General features: G+C 39.3%; 1 protein-coding gene across 2 annotated transcripts in view; it reads right to left on the bottom strand.

The window, feature by feature from the left end:
• Positions 1-17795, bottom strand: part of zdhhc8b (zinc finger DHHC-type palmitoyltransferase 8b) — an 82315-nt gene extending 64520 nt beyond the window's left edge. Inside the window, exon 1 of one of the 2 annotated variants that reach the window (XM_061818617.1) lies at positions 17428-17795. In XM_061818617.1, the coding sequence (XP_061674601.1) occupies positions 17428-17531 (104 nt within the window). In that variant the 5' untranslated portion in view covers positions 17532-17795. Of the gene's footprint in view, positions 1-17247; positions 17358-17427 lie in introns of those variants that run through there. The other variant, XM_061818618.1, reaches the window with a different exon arrangement.
• Between the last annotated feature and the right edge of the window lie 1329 nt (positions 17796-19124).

Here is a 19124-nt window from a genome sequence, read left to right as displayed (position 1 = left end):
ATGGCGAGAAGTGAAAATAAATTTTCAATTATGACCTTTTTCTACAGTACTTCTAAAGAGAAATCTACAACCAAGATAGTCCTCTTCCTGACTGACACATTACATTGTGCACGTGCATTTTATGTTGCTGCCAATGAGTACACTGCAGGTATTGAACAAGCAGGCAGACAGATGGACGTTTTACTGCTAAGATAAACTTCAAAATGTTTCCGGCAGCAGAACCATCAAAAGTATAAATAACTTTTAAAATTTTTTTTTTTTTGAAACCCTGAGAGAAGGATATAGTACAACCATGTGTGTAGTTACACACGGACAACTACCTCAAAGTTAAGCTTTGCAACCGATTTCAATGAGACTTCAGTGCTTTGTTCCATTTACGGTGGAGGGAGTGGTGGCGAGTTAAAAATAGGCGTCAGTGATCATCAGTCGCCACTTGTGGAGAGCAGATTGTAAATGAACGCACTGAAGTGCTTGAATAGTGGCCCTTGTCGCGGGCTCACACGCAGTGAATATAAAGCAGTAACACACATTTGTAACAGAGTGGCTACACATCGTGCTTTAAGGGCCTACGTGCAGTGCAGATAAGGACAGCAGCAAAAAATATTCTGCTTCAGTAAACACCTCGGGGTTCTTGTGGTATGATCCACGGACAAAACATATGACAACTTAGAGACTTTTAGTCTTTCCTGGCCTGAAGTTGAAGAGCTGAGGAGCTGTCACTCTCATTAAAGATGCTTGACGGATGACAACAAGAGCTAAAGGGATGGCAGGTGCTTCCGGCTATTTTAGGGAAGATTGTGGAAAGCAGATTTGAATGTACTGTTGTTCTGATTACAAACCAGATTAAACAGATACTTTAAATTTCACCTACACTATCCATGAATTCCCAGGAAAATCCCACATTTTCTTCACATTATACAGCAAAATTTGTGTTGCATGCAGTTAATGCCGCATTGTATAAATAAATTATTTATACAGTTATTAAAATTGATCAATAATGGCAAAGACATGCTCTACCAAATTTTCTTTTTAAAATTGATTCATTTTACGCCTTCGATTATTTAAATACTTATCAGTTCTTACCATCAAAAAGGTCATAATTGGTTCTAAGAAAAAATATTCTCAAGAAGTAGTAATAGTAGTAATAACAATAATGCAATACGGGGCTGATTTTATAATTACGGGCTCTGAATTGATACAATATTTTACAAGTGTCATTACCATTGTTGGTCAAATTACTGTTACGATCCATACAAACAATTGTTCACATTCACATGACTATATTTAAAGTAGCCATGTATCTGGAAAAAAAAGTGCCTCATTTCTGATTAAATAGGAATACACATGCAAATGTTTGGAGATTAAATATCTGCAAATTGCTGTTGATGGCACGGAAAATGAAACGCAGCTTTAAGATTATGGACTACATCACCATAACAATAAACTGGCACGAAATGCTAAATGGTGCTAATGGTGAATTAACAATTTATTGGAAATTCCGGGTTGCAATTAGGGCTTCACAATTAATCAACCTGTAATCAAGATCCCGAATTTGCCTACCAAGATTAAATGAGCCTGTTCATTGGCAATTGTTTACATTTAAAATGCAGACCCTTGTAGGCCTTTGCAGCAGTGCCCGCAGCCTAATCTATCTTTTTTTTTTCTCCTGTCTCTAACCCCTCCAGAAATTCTGTTATGTTCGACTCATCAACTCTGATTCTCAATGAAACTTCAATTAAAATGAGAAGAAATCACAGTGGAAGCTCAAAAACTCCACTCTTCCGGCATAAAGATAAGGCAGGTTCTTTATTCTGCATGACCTAACAGCCAAACGTGACACACACAAAAAGGGAAAGGAAAAAAAAAAGACAGCCACAAGGAGTAAAACGTATAGTAAAGGCTTAAGCACTGGTATCGAACTCCCAGTCAAATTTGAAAAAAAAAAGCCCAAATTGGCATTAGGGCCCAATGTAGTAACATATGTAGCTTTTACTTTGAAGTTGGCAGAGAGGTGCTCTGTCACGGTAAGACAAAATTAACAATTATTGTAGCGGTTGTCATGACTTCAACTCTTCAGCTGGCTTGACCGCAAAAAAAAAAACAAACGCTGTTGATTTCTTTGCAGTAAGCGACAATGCACGACTGACCAACAGAGCGGTACCGTCCTTGACGATTTACTATGTATATTGACAGGTATTTTCAAATGAAAAGTTGGTGCTGAAAGCCTCATATTATTGCACTTTATCTATTAACAATATTTGCTTCCATTAAGTTGCAATTCTTGATTGTACTTTGCCATAGGATATTTATTCAGTTAGCCCTTGGTAAAGTGGGCCCCATAGGTCAGTGGTTAGCGTATTGGTTTGGTAAACCAGGGGTCGTGTGTTCGTTTTTCACTGGGGCCCCCACTTCCCAAGAAGGGTTGCATCAGGAAGGCCATCTGCTGTAAAAACTGTACCAAACAAATATGACCGTTCATCTGAGATGACACGCTGTTGCGACCCCTATTGGGACAAGCCGAAAGAAACAAAGCCCTTGATAAAGTAATTTTCTTAGGTACATTTTTTTTTATTATGGATTGTTTATTCTTAGTTAAATATTAATTTTGCACTGGAAACTGTTGCATATTGTTTGTTGAAAAGCAGTGCAATAGACAATTTTCCCTAATGTGAGAATATCCATCCATCCATTTTCCAAGCCACCTATCCTCACAAGAGTCGCGGGAGTGCTGGAGGCTATCCCAACTAACTTCGGGCAAAAGGCAGACCACACCCTAAACTCGTCGCTGTTCAGTCGCAGGGCACATATCGACGTCACTGACTGGGAAGTGAAACAAGGCTACCTGCACCAAAGTCAAGCGAGTGGACCACTACATTGTAGTCATCAGTGATAACTAATGTGACGAATAATTGTAATAAATAATTGTGACTACAATATTGATAAAAATAGTCATGATTATTATTTTGGTCATAATCATGCAACCCTAGATGCGATGTCACAGTTGAATTGGCTTTATAATAAATAGAATCCTCACATTCCTTACATAACATTACCAATTTATACCCACAAAATGTACCCACAACCAGTAAAGTTGCATCTTATTGTATCTTCACTTATATTAACGTTAATGTGCAATTTCCAGTCTAAATAATGTTGTTAACATGGGTTAATATGTAGCCTTGTTCTACTCTCATCTCTAATAGTAGCGAATGAGAGCCATGAAATCTAAATTCTGTTTTTCGAAATAAGTAAACAAAGCAAACAAAAGGGAATTCGTGTATAAGGTGCACTTTGTACAAAATGTAACTCAATATGCTTTACGTGATTAAAAGCATTTAAAAACAAAGGGAAAAACAGCTTATAAAAATTTAAAACATACAAAAATATAAATACAATTTAAACAGCATACACTGCAAGAAATATTATTTAAAAGTGGAAATGCTATAAATAGCATGAGAGAAATAGAAGAGTCTTTAACCTGGACTTAAAAACATTTATACTTGGGGAATTGATTGATTTATAGACCATGGGCAGAATTTTAAAAAGTATTCTAAACCTGACTGGAATGCCTGCAGAGAGACATTAGAATTTGAGTAATATGTTCTGATCTCTTTGTTCTGGTCAGAAACCAAACTGCAGCTGTTCAATGCTCTTTTTGGGGAGTCCAGTCAGAAGACCATTACAATTGTCAAGTCTACTTAAGATAAAAGCATGGATGAGCTTCTCCTGGTTGGTTGGCACAGGCAAGCCTTCCTTCTGGTCTGGGTATTTTCTTCAGCTGGTAGAAGCCAGTTTTAGGATTAGAATTGATATTCCTGTTGATACTAAGGTTGGAATCTATCAGTACTGTAAGTACAAGTGTAGGTATTTAATTATGCGAGAAACTTTGTATTCAGCAAATTATTTATATTCTTCAACTGTGTATGTACTGTATTTTAACAAATAATTCAGACAATTTCCATTTTTTTTCTCATTTATGCTTGAATAACTTTCTAGAATTGTAAATTACAACAGAGAATGTCAGTAAGTCCCTCTTATGCGTTTCATCTTTGCTGTAACCGTGATGAATTATCCATCATGAAAATTTTACACACCTCAGACTGCTGTGACAGAAACAATTACTAAGGTGGACATGACATAACATGATGACAGGCCAAGAGAATGTAAAAAAAGGTGGTTAAATTTATATCTGTGTACAAATGTACAATAATACATTTAGGTGGAAAGAATTATGTGGATGCAAAAACACAAGCACTTTTTTGCTTTATTTTTTTTAATTGCATGATTGCTGCTGAAGAAAACCAATGCATAGCCCTGCATAAGCTCCACTTGAATAAAGTTTGAGGAATTGAACTGAAGTGTAGTTTCTGTCTGGATGCAAAGGGAAAATGCATGTAAAAATATCTGGTTTTCAAGAGAGATGTGTTGGATAGACATGACCTCCATCTTCTAGCTGCCACCACACCTCAACCCAAGAGTGTGCAGCTGCTGTGACATCCCCCCCCCCCAGACCCCCCCCCCCTGTCTGAAGTTTTCTCTTTTTTTTGTTGCCTTCCGGAGACACAACAACAGTAGCATCCAGCATCACTGCCAGAGGTGAGCTGACGTTTTGCCAGAGTCTCTGCTAAGACATGACATTTGAGCAACACTTCAGATGGCACTCCTTTGCGCCTTGACTCATCTCGGGGACAGCTGCAGCCAACACCATCTTCAACAATTGTTCTGCTGAGCGTCAGAGAGACAGGTGACATTTGTCGACCATCAGCATGTCTTCAAGTCAGCTCATCTGCTGTGGGAAACTGTTTAATTGAGATTCCCATTGTGGCTTTTTGTTTGCGCTTTGTCAAACAGACTCACTTGTTCTGAAAATCACGCTAGATTTCATCGTCAAGGATGACGACGTCCTATGATTTATATAACTAATAGATTTTAGTCAACCCACAAATGCTTGAGTTTCAACCACGCAGAACCAACTGACATCACAGGACGGGTAGCATTACTAATAACATCCTTCAAAAATTCTCAGGGTGAGCATCTCAATTCCTGGGATGGATTGCATTAGTAGGGGGGGGGGTACTTAGGAGCATTGGCAGATAAGCACACTGAATGATTATCTTATCACAAAGTGGGCTAAATTATGCAAGGCACACTAAACACACAGGCGTGTGTCAGTGGCGTCTTAGCATACCATACTAAGAAGCTGTTAACAATGAGATTTTCTGAGAGGAAACAAAGTGCATGGCACAAGTTTTAAGCAGAACCAAAACCAGAACCATGATCCTTGAGAACTGACATAATGTAAAATTTCTTCTTGCATGTTTTTGGGTGCCGTAGCATTTCACTAAACTCCGTGGAAGAACACAATATGATGTTGGCAGACTCAAATTAGAGGGAGAGGAGGGCACCCCGGTTCAGAGTGGAAACTTAGTGGAGAGTTGTGTAATAAAGATCAATAAATCAAGTTGTTGGATAGTCATGATACACTGTATGATACTAAGTTATGGGAAAAGCTATTAAGATCATGGCATATTGTTAAAATGTTGATTCCATTTACTGCATTATTAAGGAAGCTCAAACAGACTTTCCTTCAACTGTAAAAAAGATGGAGACCAGGCAAATGCTAAGCAGAGTAAATCTATGAATGCACCAGACTCTCCCTTTGCCCCAGACATGAGGGCGTGGGGGTGAGGGAAAACATTTGGCTTTTAAGTCTGCATGCATTGCTGTTGCTTGTTTTTGTTTCAGACGCGTCTTTTTATGGACTGAAATCTCCATGGCTGGCTTTCCAATCACTTTTTATCCAATCATTGGGTAAGATACGTTAAAATGATTCTATTTTGCACTGGTGATTACAGTAGTCATGATATCACTGGGAGAATACCCATGTTATTTGATGACCCAACAATAAATATCGGTTTCATATTTAGGAGGTGTAATTTTTGTTGTTGTTGTTGTTAAGCAGATAAGGAACATTATTTCACAAAATCACGTGTAGCACTTTTCCTGATTAGTGCTTATCTGTGGATCTAGATTGATTCATATTAAACTCTGGGATCAATGTAGACTTTTACGCAGCCTGGTTTTCAAGAGCGCTTTCCTCATCAGAGTTGCCGGATAAACTGCCCATCAAGGGTCCCAGTAAGACGTCAATTTGGAGAAAAGTGATTTTGAGTGGTTTTGGAAATGAACGATTCGGCATCAATGCAGTGGTATGCCATAATCGATTATAATGACATTACAATCGATTACCACTCGGCGAGGGTGTCCATATGTGCCCTGTGAGCGATTGGCGACCAGTACAGGGTGTAGTCCACCTCCTCCTGAAGTTACCTGAGATAGGCTCCAGAACTCGTGTGACCCTTGTGTGGATAAGCAGCTTGGAAAATAGATGCATGGATGTTAAGACATTGGTTGTTGATTTTTGGCCCCCAGGATAAATATTCTTGTCGTCGGTCAATAATAATCTCATCCAGTGTAAATCATCTGTCAGATTAAACGGTGCAAGATAAAAGTTAATAACCCTCCTAACTTTAAGAAAAACGAATATAGGGACACATTTTGCATTTGTCAGACAGACAGGGAAGCATCCAAGCCCCATTGCCATTTACCACTGGAGATAACACATTGATACATTGCCACAACAATGTCATTTTTTCAAACGTTAATTACTGGCAATCAAAAAAATAAACACTCACTGCTCTGATCGACCATGCTATTGTTGATTCAGTACTAATTAACTATAATTAACTACACAAAGGTAACGAAACAATCCTACTTTGGTGGTTGTCAAATGCCCGGCAGAGGGTTCAGAGCCTGCTGGAACTCTGGCTGACCACTAAATAACTTAAATGTTGTTTTTGGTGGACATCAAATTGTACTGTTACAAAGCGATTTGAGTAGGTGGACATAATGGGCTGTTGGAGAAAGTTACAAAATTACTTTTTGAAGAATTCCTGATCAGCATTTTATTTCAACACTTTGTGCTGCTCCAGTCTTGTTATGATTGGCAGCACGAGCTCATTTTTACAAAGATTAGCTGGGGGCCAGTGATTATTTCACACTTCAATATATGCATTCAAACTCTTGCGCTAAAACACGGCAGCACTATTAGCCAAGTGGAAAAGTAACATTCACAATTAATGCGTTGAATTACCTAGATTTTACTACATGTTCTAATGGTTTCAACTAATCAGATGCCTCATCAATGTAGAAAATATAAAGCGAGCCAAGTACTAATTATAACTAACTGCCTCTGAAAATGAATGAACCCAAAGTACCCTCCTCTGGGGTCCATTGTACAATATTTTTATTTGTTGCAACTCACATTCATGAATTTCGGACAGTTTCCTGACAACCAACAACTTTCTGAACAAATCCAAATTTGTAGCTCCTAAAATAAATTTGGATCCAGAGCTCTCATGTTTCTGTACATTTTTATTTTTATTTTATATCATCTTTTTGTCCTCTCTGTCTTTCTTTCTCCAAATGCCTTTGTTACCTTGTGCAGCGTTCGGGCATTTGGCACATGCAGCTCTAATACTAAAATGAGGTCCATCCATGCTATATGAGAAACATCTCGTGACAAACGCGGAAAACACAGATAGCTGACTTCCTGTGATTGCTACGTGAACGAGCTTAACTAGGATTGATGACGTTTGTTCATGTCTGGTACTGTACAAAATATATCATTTATTTATATAAATAAGATACTGTATACAGGATATAAACACAATGAACGCATAAAAAGCTGATAGCCTATAGAACTATCTTACAGAACAATATGTCCAAATCTGTCGTAATGTTCTCTTTTTTTTGTATTTCGGCAAGAACGTTACCACAATACAATTATTGAAATAAACCATGTATTCGGATAAAAATGATTCTGCATATTGTTCAACTGCAGAACATAATTATCCCCTCACAACAGTGATCATTAATAAATTATGGCTTCAGTATTTATTGTTTTTATTGCATCGACTTTGTTATGGCAGACACGGTTGCAATCTGAAACAAATCAGATATCAGATTTTGATGTACCATTGTCAACAACTTCTGTGTCTATGGATTCATTTGCCTTTTTTCAACCTTGGTAAGAATAAAAAAAACAAATGAAAAAAAACAATGAAAGTCTATTAATTCAGATAGCAAAAGTCAAAACTTCACACTCTATTTTACCAACAAACAAATAGGTAATTGGATAGTTCATGCATGGACAAGAGTTTAGAGTTTAGTTCTTCTCTTGCATGCTATTTTAATCTGTATATTTCTGACATCCACTATTGGCACTGAAATGATGGAAATTTATGGAAGTAAATATCTGCCACGAGGATTTGAATTAAAAATGCCACTGAAAATTTCATGTTGTAAAATTCCCAGTTATTTCAAAGTGATCACATTTCCAAAACCTGTATTTCAGTTTAACTTTTCAATGTTAACAAATTCGTCAAATAAAAAAATTCAACCGTTAAAACTCAAATGTAATATCTTCAGTCTCCTGAGATTCATCTGACTACATTTCGCTGTCTGAAATTCATCGTCTAAATTCAATGTTAAGAAGGCAGTGTTACTTCAGGTCAGAACCCAACACCCAGCCAATCCACTTGCGCTTTCTTCGCATGCGACATCACGTGACTAAGAAAGCGAAACTTGATTAATTCGAATCCTGGTGGCACATATTTACTTCCATACAAATTCCCCCATTGTAGGACAAATGAGCTCATCTTATGTTACATAAATTTACTTTGAACAGGAGGATGTTCATATAGTTCATTTTGTCCACCACAAAATAAACATACTGTACTGTATGTCTTGAATTTAATTATTCTTGGGAAGATTTAAATTGTGATTCCTGTACAGTATAGCCTTTTCTCAAAGAACAGAAAGAAGTCAATACTGACTATTTCTCCCCAAAATAGATACCTACAAGAGTGGAGGTAGAAACACGGAGGTGGATTATATTATGTGCAGACGATGTAATTTGAAGGAGGTTACTGACTGTACGGTAGTGGTGGGAGAGAGAGTAGCTTGAGAGCATAGGATGGTGGTGTGTAAGATGACTCTGGTAGCGGGCAGGAAGATTAAGAAGACAAAGGTAGAACAGAGAAATAGGTGGTGGGAGTTGAGAAAGGAAGAATATTTTGTGGCCTTCAGGAAAGAGGTGAGACAGGTTCTAGATGGACAGGTAGAGCTCCCAGAAGATTGGAATACTACTGCCAAGGTATTCAGAGAGGCAAGCAGGAGAGTACATGGTGTGTCTTCTGGTAGGAAAAGGGAGGAGGAGACTTGGCGGTGGAACCTCAAAATTCAAAATGTCATCCAAGGTAAGAGATTAGTGAAAAAGAAGTGGGACACGGAGAGGACTGAGGAGAGGCGAAAGGAATAAATTGAGATGCGACGTAGGGCAAAGGTAGAGGTGGCTAAGGCTAAACAAGAGGCATATGACGACATGTACACCAGGTTGTATATGAAAGAAGGAGAAAACGATCTCTACAGGTTGGCCAGACAGAGGGATAGAGATGGGAAAAATGTGCAGCAAGTAAAGGTGATGAAGGATACTGATGGAAATATGTTGACTGGTGCCAGTAGTTTGCTAAGTAGATGAAAAGAGTATTTTGAGAAGTTAATGAAGAAAATGAGAGAGAAGGTAGAGCAGAAGAGGGAAGCATGAATGACCAGGAAGTGGCAATGATTAGTAAGGGGGAAGTTAGAAAGACAGTGAAGAGAATGAAAAAAATGGAAAGACAGTTGGCCCTGATGTCCCTGACATGAGGACTGAGGAAGATGCACGAGATAGGCTTAGACAGAAAAAGATGACACGCTGTGGCAACCCCTAATGGGACAAGCCGAAAGGAAAGGAAGAAGAAGAAGAAGTAGTCTCTCCAAAATAGATACAAATTTAACAATCCTTTAATTATGTGTGGAAATATAAAGGTAAAACCTATACGGTATAAATGACAGGGTTATTCTGAAACAGCTACTTTGTGGTTCAACATTACCACAAAAATGAAAGAAGGCCAGAAGACCAGAAAGCTTCCAATTTAAAACCACCACTACAAAAACGGTCAAAGGCCGAGTCGACCTGCCCTTTGGATCGCACAGTGCATACAGTATTTGTCAGTTTTCCCTCGAAGAATTTCTTATTGCTTGAGACAACTTGGAAGGCCTCCAGCAGAAAAGGTTAGGCTGCAGAGTCAATAGCACTTATTGCCAGTCTCTTGGTTTAAAAAACAGACAAACCATGGAGGGAGAGGCTGGAAGTCTAAATGAGTCCCACATGTTCGCCAAGAAGTCGCTTTCCAGGTGGCCTCACTCTGTGAACTTGCTGGGGAGGAAAGTACCTCGCTCAACTTTCCCGCACTGCTCTGCACGGACTTCACGTGGCTCTAATTTCTTTGAAGATGGCGTCTCAAGGCAGTATTTGGAGAAGGTACGAGCACCAATACAGCACAATCATTGCGTCAAAGAAACCATAAAGAGCTTACAAAAACAAGGAAGCCAGTTGCATTAGCAAATCAAATGATTGTAAATTATTGAGGAATTTAAGGTTGAACCTTACTCCCTTTTAAAACGTACTGTATAATCTAAGTAAGTATGACTCACTGAGTACACAAACATTATGCTGGTACATATCACATTTTCATTCTTTACTGACAATCTTTACTGACAATTAGAACCATTGCTAACGATATGAGGTTAGCAATATGACAAATACTAGACAATTATTTTTAACTTTTTAGTGATATTCTGGGGATTGGCTACGCTTCTTATAATAACACAAAAAATGATTACTCACAACGTGAAAGCACAACAACTAAACGGGACAAAGATCAGGTACCTTCACGTGGTGTCCCACGAGGGGTTCTCTTCCTGGGGAGCCTTACAATGATCACATCACTCTGACTCGCCCCATGTGAGGCTCCCTTTTCCCTTAGACTTTACTTCGATCATCTGTAGCGCCTGCCAACGGGGGTGCCAACAGGACCTGCTCCGGCCCGACCCGATATTCAAAGGGACTTCAACGCTTTGGTTTCAGTTTCTGCTCGGATTCTTCCCCCTAGCTCTGGTGGCACAAGCTAGTCAAGCGCCCCCTCTACCTCCATGTCTATCACCCCGTTTCCTTTGCTCCCAAAATTCTCTCGTCATCTTCTTCTTCTCTTCTTAGAACTATGGAGGCTCCCATATGCAAGTCTAGCACTTCTAAAGGACCATCCTCAGGCACCTTGAGTGACTCAACAACAACAACAACTAATAAAATATTATTATTGGGACAATGGTCCATAATTTAGTGCCTAGTTGTACATCTATGTTAGAGCTCTGTCGTCTGCTTAGTGCCATTCTAGTTAATTTTGTGGTAGTTAAAAGCGTGGCAGGAACAGGATCTCAGCGTGATCTTCAACCTCACACTCAGTGTTATCTTCACCTGGTTGTGAAGGAGTGACACAATAACTGGAAACAAGATTGGAAACACAGTCTTCTTATTCCCTGATCTTGTGACTTGTGTGATTTGTGATTTCAATGACAACACTTTTCCCTCTGCATTTCAGTGATCTTTGCTGGAATTATGACTGAAACTGCTTTACACCAACTTCCCCGAGGGGTAACTTGAAAATACTTTAGCTGGATGAATAGCGGTGCTCCATCTCTTAGTTGCAGGCCATTCCGAAAACAGCTCAAAGGTGTCAAAGTGCTTTTTTAAATATTTGAATCAATGATAATATAGTAATAACACCAAATCCAAATGATCACTTTTGCTTGTTGAAAAATAGCTATACTTTGAAGTGACCTTTACCTAAAACCACGTCTTGCTTACAAGTGTTATTGATGAGGATGGCTCCCTGAAACTTGAAAAATGAGCAAAAGGATCACAGAATATAAAAATAATGTAACGCTAATGTGTCTGTCAATTGTCAGCAGACCTACAAGCTGCTGATGGATGAATACCAGGGGAATTGACATTATTATCTGATTCTGCCAGATGAAGATGAACCAACACCACAGTGGCCTTCTACTGGTTTTATCATCAGCGATCACTTATCTCGACCAACCAAAAAACCTGCACAGTTGCAGGGGGTTTATGAACAGAGCCAAAATGGATTTTGGACCTGTTGGATTATAATATTTAAATCAAGATAAACTGCCGTGTTTCCTGTGACATGAGTCCAGGATCTCATCTTTTTAATTTCGGGAAAACTCACCCTAAGCCACTGGAACCTGGTCAAAATGGCCCCTTCCACTCCGGTCCACCTAAATTGGACTTCTTCTGGTTTAGGTGTGCCATCGCTTCATTATAAAATGCTGCATTGTGTTGATTTTGATTGTGAAAGGTGGCTGTTGTAAAAAAAAAAAAAAATCATTCATCTTCTATCTTATGTTCAATAAACACAAATGTCATGTCATATAAGCAACACTTTGAATGATTGAATCTGACTAAGAGGAAGCAAAAGCTCAAGCAAATATCGACTGAAATCACACAGGAGGAAGCAAGCAGCTACAGCGTCAGAGCACATGACTGTTCAAAAGTGAATTACAAGCTTGTTTAACCAACCTCCTGAGGTAAACCACTATGTACTCTTTAATCACAAACAACACAGATTCTAATCAATGAACAAACATGTCCTAAGCTACTTTCATTTAATATTATTGAAAAGGCTCTGACATAGCAAAAGGAAGAGTAGAAAGTTCTTACAGGCGTCATCGTGAGGCAAAAATCTCGTTAGTTAATCCACATTTTTAGTATCTGAAATTGCAAAACTTAAATGCAAACAAATGACTTCAATTTTCCTCCACCCCATTCGTCCGTCCGTTGATGCAACTCGCCTGTCCCAATTGTCTCTCTCACTTCGCATTCCTTTACTTTATCACCGGCTCGTGTCCTTCTCCCAAACCCCTCCGGGATGCACCAGTTAGTGAGTTGACGCCGGACAGCTCCATGTTGGCCCAAGTTTCTCACGATTGTAACATCGTAGACAAGTAATTCTGAAAGCGTCGAATAAGTACCAGTGGTGGTATGGGGCCTCCGCTCCGTAGTATGCAAAGGAATCACTACTTGCAGCATGTTCACGTACGTTCAATTTGATACAATTTGCAAACAGGCAACAAAACTTTATGCAGCCTAGCAAGCTAGTACTAGCACTAACAGTTGTAAGCAAGCATGCAGGCGTTTCGTTGACATATGCTCTGATGTTTTGTTGTGTGTGAAGAGATTAAAGTAAAGTTATTTAATTTCGGTATATTAGAAGCCATTCCATTTCTGTCATGTTGTGATGATGTTTTGATTTGACTGTTTAGAATGAATCCAACCTTTATAGACCCAAAGCACATAATTTACAATTGGAAATTCTCAAGGATCATCAACAAACAAAATTGTCACAAAGAGTGGATTTATTAATTACTGTATGTACCTCATGCCATGTAATGGGGGAGGGAAGTGGAGTGGGATCATTATGACTATGGATATGATCATTTCTCCCAAGACTCAATACATTTTCATTGTTGTGGTAACACAACACAGCACCGGTCAATACACAGTGAGTCGGTCAGTGTCATTTTTTGTTTATATTTTTCAGTGGGAAGTTCCCACCCAGAGCAAATGCATTGATCTGAAAAGACCTAATGAAACAAAACAAAGGTTTTGAACAAAAATAAGATCATGAACGGTTCAGTTGTCAAGATTTGCTAAATTAAAATGAGTTATGTTGTTTAAGACTAAATTGTTGTAGCAGGGTGCCAAACAGAAATGGGGACACTCAAACTTTGTTTTTTTTCTTGACATACTTGATCTTGGCAGTACAGTGAAGCAGCTATAGAGCGTTGCCCTTACAGTCCCGAGGACCCGGGTTCAAATCTCCGCTCCGCTTGTGTGGGTTTTGCATGTTCTTCCCATGCCTGGGTTGGTTTTCTCCAGGCACTCCGGTTTCCTCCCGAATCCCCAAAACAAGCAACATTAAATGGAGACTCTAAATTGCCCCTAGGTGTGATTGTGAGTGCGACTGTTGTCTGTCTCCGTGTGCCCTCTTATTGGCTGGCAACCAGTTCAGAGATTATCCTGCCCGATGACAGCTGGGATTGGCTCCAGCATTCACATGACCCCCGTGAGGATAAGCAGCTAAGAAAATGGATGGATGGTTACAAGATGAAAAAGATGCCTCACAAGTCACAACCATCTCTTTGTGAGAAAACACAATTCTGATCCACCTACAGTTGGTGACACTGACATTGCGTAAACAAGGTTTTGTATCGCCATACGCCTAACCCAAACCCACATTCTATTCTGTTCTCCTGCTTCAGTTTTAGACTCTTCAGTAAGCAGTAACCATGGTTCAAATTTTTACTGCTCAGGAACCTCTACAAGGAGTTAGATACCCTGTCCTAAAAGACTATAAACAGCACACATCCAAAGTGTTTCCAAACAGTAAGCAGATGTTTCAAATAAAGAAACCAGATAAATAGTTTTACATCAACAGCTGAAAAATACTGGTTAGTAAGTTCTGTACAGCTAAGAAGAGGAAGAACCTAAAAAAGTTCAATGAAATTGAAATGGCTTTAAATGGCAGCATTGTTTATCCCACTTACTTCTGCCACACTGCAGTCCATCAACTGCCATGCCGGACATACGTGAAGATTAAAAATCGACAAGAGTTTGAGTGCAAACAATGCTTTCTGTAGGATCTGAATGAAGTGCGGCTGTATGGATGTGCTATGAAAAGGAGGAAACAGATGTGGAAGCTGCAGATTAGATTCCTGTCAGGCCTGCTCACACACAGCTCAGCTCTCAGGCTGGAGCTTGACTGGTACCACATGATGACACTCACAACCACTCTTATAATTCACAAACAAAGTGCAAGAAGTGCTAAACTAAGGCTACTTCTTGATGACGAATTTATAGTCTCCATTCATCTTACCACGTGTGACTCATTAGACTTGCAAACAAATTACAACAATGTTTCTATTTCTAGCTGCTTATGCACTCAGTGGACTTTGAAATTGTAGAAATGAATAACAAATGTAACAAGTTTTCTATTACGTGACAGAATCCTATTATAGATCAACTGTATTATCACAACTAATCCATGACTAAAAGCTTATTTTATCAACAGCTTTTCCCCAGATGTTTCATTGTCATGCCGTGGTTTTATTAATAAATCTACCCTAATGTGTTGTCATTTTAACCTCAGCGGCCAACACAAGCTGTTAGGACGCCAAATACAGAAACCCCACGTACAGTATGAATAGACCAAAGATGGCCGCAGTTCTCATCATCCATTGCCAAAAGACAACAGGTTGTCTGTTGGCAAGTTTGATCTAAGGGTAAAAGATTGGGTTTACAGAAGCATGGTTAGCAAGTTTAAAAAAACAAAAAAAGAAAAAAAAAAAAAACAATAACCAATTACCGATCCGATAAGATGGAGTAATGTGTCCATTTAGGTAACTTTCATTCATTTGTTGTATATACTTGTGTACTGTACACTGGGTACTGTACCTTCAAAATGATTCTCGAGAATTTTAGACAAAAGTTAAAACATCAATGACCTCAAGGGGGCATTCGAGGATAGACCACTGACATAAATTTAGGTCAAATCAACATTACAACATGAAAGAAATAATGGCTGCTAACTCACTGTAATTAAATTACTTTACTGCAATCAAATTACTTGAATAAATAATGTTAATGCTGGGCTTACTCCAACTTTCTCACTGACCTGGTATGCATAAACAGGTGTTGCCCAGAGTAAATAAACTACCTTTGGAATCATACGTGACGCCGATTGATGACATCATCATCAATCAAATTGGGGAATTACGACATGCAAGACGATTGCCATAAAACGCTAATTAGCGGCTAAAACTGCTCAAACCGATCAGGTTGGTGTAAAGTCAAGTTAAAGTGGGGGGAAATGATGGTCATCATTTTCTATTTCAATTGCCCAATTTGCAACATAACTTTTTTTTTTTTTTTAAATAATCCACTGTGGCCTATATTGTACTTTATGATTAAAGACAAGCCTAGATGATGTAATGGACTAATGTGTGTTTGACAATAGTGGGACATGGCCTAGTTTGGATGTGGACTACTCCCCAGGGAGTTCCATTATGCTGAAATCAATCCTCTAGGCCTTCAACTGCAAAAAGAAGGAGCAACTGAGTCAAGTCTTAATCCTCATCCTTAAACCATCTGCTGTGGAATGAAGGTTTGTGAACACTTAAGTGATGTCCACAATTGCTATAAAATCACCTCAGGCCGGAGAAATATTTTTGGAGAGCAAACGGTATTTCCTTTTTTTCTATCCCCAAAATACAAAACAAAACCAACCAAAAAACAGCACAGTCAGCCTAAATGAGTGTGCAAATGTAGCCATTTGTCGATGCAAAGGCAGAACACCGCTGACACTTTTAAAACTGCAGTCCAAGCGACCTGCTGAAGCTGCAAACACCATATGGTTGCTTCAGTCTCAAGAGTTGACATTAAGAGTCCGAAGACAAGAAGGCGTGCATATCAAGCCTCCTCACTTGCTCATGCATTCAACAAAACAACATAGTTTCAGTTTTCAAATACACAAATCATGACTCATGGCACCCATTATGTGAATTTCTATGAGATAAATTCCAGAGGGGAAATGCAGCTTCAGATCATCTTCTCCCACGTGCACTGGATGGAGAAGAATCACGATGAGCCATTTCACTTTTTGATTGTACATGAAATAGGGAAGAATGGGTTATGTTTCCTTCAGGTTTTGACCTTGGATGGCTTTATTGGGGTTATTGGTTGAACCAATACATCACAGCCAAAACGTGACGTACACCTGCATCCATACTGTGTGTGACACACACACACACCACACACACACACACACACACACACACCACACACACACACAGACAGAGAGAGAGAGAGAGAGAGAGGAGAGAGAGAGAGAGATGCTGAGAGGTAATACTTTTTAATGCAATCTTCCACATCCTTGATCTGACTCAAAACCTGGAAAGCCAAACTACTAAAAGCTCAAAAATGGAAATACAGGAAACCCATTTGTTACAAAGAACATTTGCAAGGATCGTTTGATTATTGAAACTCTTCAGACATTGTCTATGACTAGCAATCATTTTAAATTTGTGGATTGAACGCTGTGGCCTGTCGAGCCAATTAAACAGTTATTTGAAGATAAGGTTTGGCTGAATTAAAGTGAGTTTGTAAAGCCTAACTAGAGCATGGCGCTTTTATCCGATGTCTTCAACAAGCAAGTTATGTCTTACCCATTCATTCCAAATACTGAATGACCACTGGAGGGTTTTGCAAAGCGCAATGCTAAGCCGCGCCGTGTCAGATATACTCCATTGAATTATTTCCACCCTAGTGGCTCAAATCCACGCGTGCAAACCCCCACAGATACACTCCCACCAAGAAGGAGTAAAAAAATGCAACATGCAACTTACGTGAAAACGAGAAATAAAGTGCTCGATCCCACAAGAAGCACGGCTGCTGTGGACACCGGGATGTATTTGGTGGGTTTAAATCTCTTTCCAGCGCTGTTGGGCATTCTGTAATTTCCACATTCCTTAATTGTTTATCCCGGGTGCAATAGCATGCAGGGGGAAAAAATATCCAGTGTCGCCTTTCTGGTGTTACAGGTACAATCAGTCCAGTGTTTGCTAGCGCTGAAGCTGCAGAGATCCTTGCAGACAGGAGCAGCCCTGAGACCGAAAACCTGGAAATCCCACCCTTTCCAAGCCAGCCCACTGGTGAGGTCACTGCACAGCTCGGAAAGGTGGAGCCTCCACGCAAATGTTTCCATCAACCAGGCGGCGCTGTATTAATGTTCACCAGCCTACATTCCGGACGACAAACACACAAACCTGCAAACGGCAGCACCCAAACTCCATTTGGAAGCGAATTTCCCTTTGGGACAAATAGATGAGTTCATCATTCTTTCACATTAAAATAGAACACTTTGAGAAATACATGAAAACAAAACTCATGGTTTACTCAATTTCCTTCTTGTTCAGTTTCATTTCGGCTGATTTACGTACAATATTCCGAAATAATTCTCAGGCGCTCGTTGTAAAAGTATTACTTGGAGAAGACTGCCATCAAGTGGCCATTTAAAATGTTACTTTTGTGATTCAACCTGATCTTAGAACCTAATAACAGCTCATTGCTTTCTCCTTCTTCTTCCATCCATCCATTATCTGAGCCGCTTATCCTCACAAGGGTCACGGGAGTGCTATAGAGCCTATCACAGCTGTCAACGGGCAGGAGGCGGGGTACACCCTGAATTGGTTGCCAGCCAGTCACTGGGCACAAATAATACAGAAGTAAATATGTGCCACCAGGATTAGAATTTGAAATGCCACAGAAAACAGGATTTGAATATGAAATATAAAGTGATCACATTTTCAATAGTTGTATTTCAGTATAACTTTTCAATGTTAACAATTCAACTGGCTACAATTCGTTGTCTGAAATTCAACCGACTACAATTCAGTCTAAAATTCACCGTCTGTATCACCAGGTAGGGTTACTTCCGCTGAGAACCGAACAGACAGCCAATCGCAGTTACACTTTCTTAGTCACGTGACATCACTTAATAAGAAAGCGTAAATGGATTGGCTGGCTATTTGGTTCTGACCTGAAGTATCCTTGCCTGGTGGCACAGACGGTGAGTTTTAGACAGTGAATTGTAGCCGATTGAATTTCAGACAGCGAATTTGAGACAGTGAATTATAGGCAGTTATATTTCAGACAGCGAATTGTAGTCGGTTGAATTTCAGACAGCGAGAAGTAGATGCACAAGATAGGCTTGGATGGAAAAAGATAACACGCTGTGGCGACCCCTAACGGGACAAGCCGAAAGGAAAAGAAGAAGATGAAGAAGAATTGTGGCCAGTTGAGTTGTTAACATTGAAAAGTTACACTGTAATTCAACTATTGAAAATGTGATCACTCTACATTTCAAATTCAAATCCTGTTTTCTGTGGCATTTCAAATTCAAATCCTGGTGGCACATATTTACTTGCATATAAAATTCCCATTGTTATTTCAAAAGGATCACATTTTCAAAAGCTGTATTTCAGTTTAACTTTTCAATGTTAACAAATTCACCCAAAAAAAAGAAACCTTGAAAATTCAAATG

This window comes from Syngnathoides biaculeatus, chromosome 4, assembly GCF_019802595.1.
Source record: "Syngnathoides biaculeatus isolate LvHL_M chromosome 4, ASM1980259v1, whole genome shotgun sequence".
Taxonomy (NCBI): Eukaryota; Metazoa; Chordata; class Actinopteri; order Syngnathiformes; family Syngnathidae; genus Syngnathoides; species Syngnathoides biaculeatus.
The sequence above is the reverse complement of the archived record's forward strand: the minus strand, read 5'-3'. Positions and strand labels throughout refer to the sequence as shown.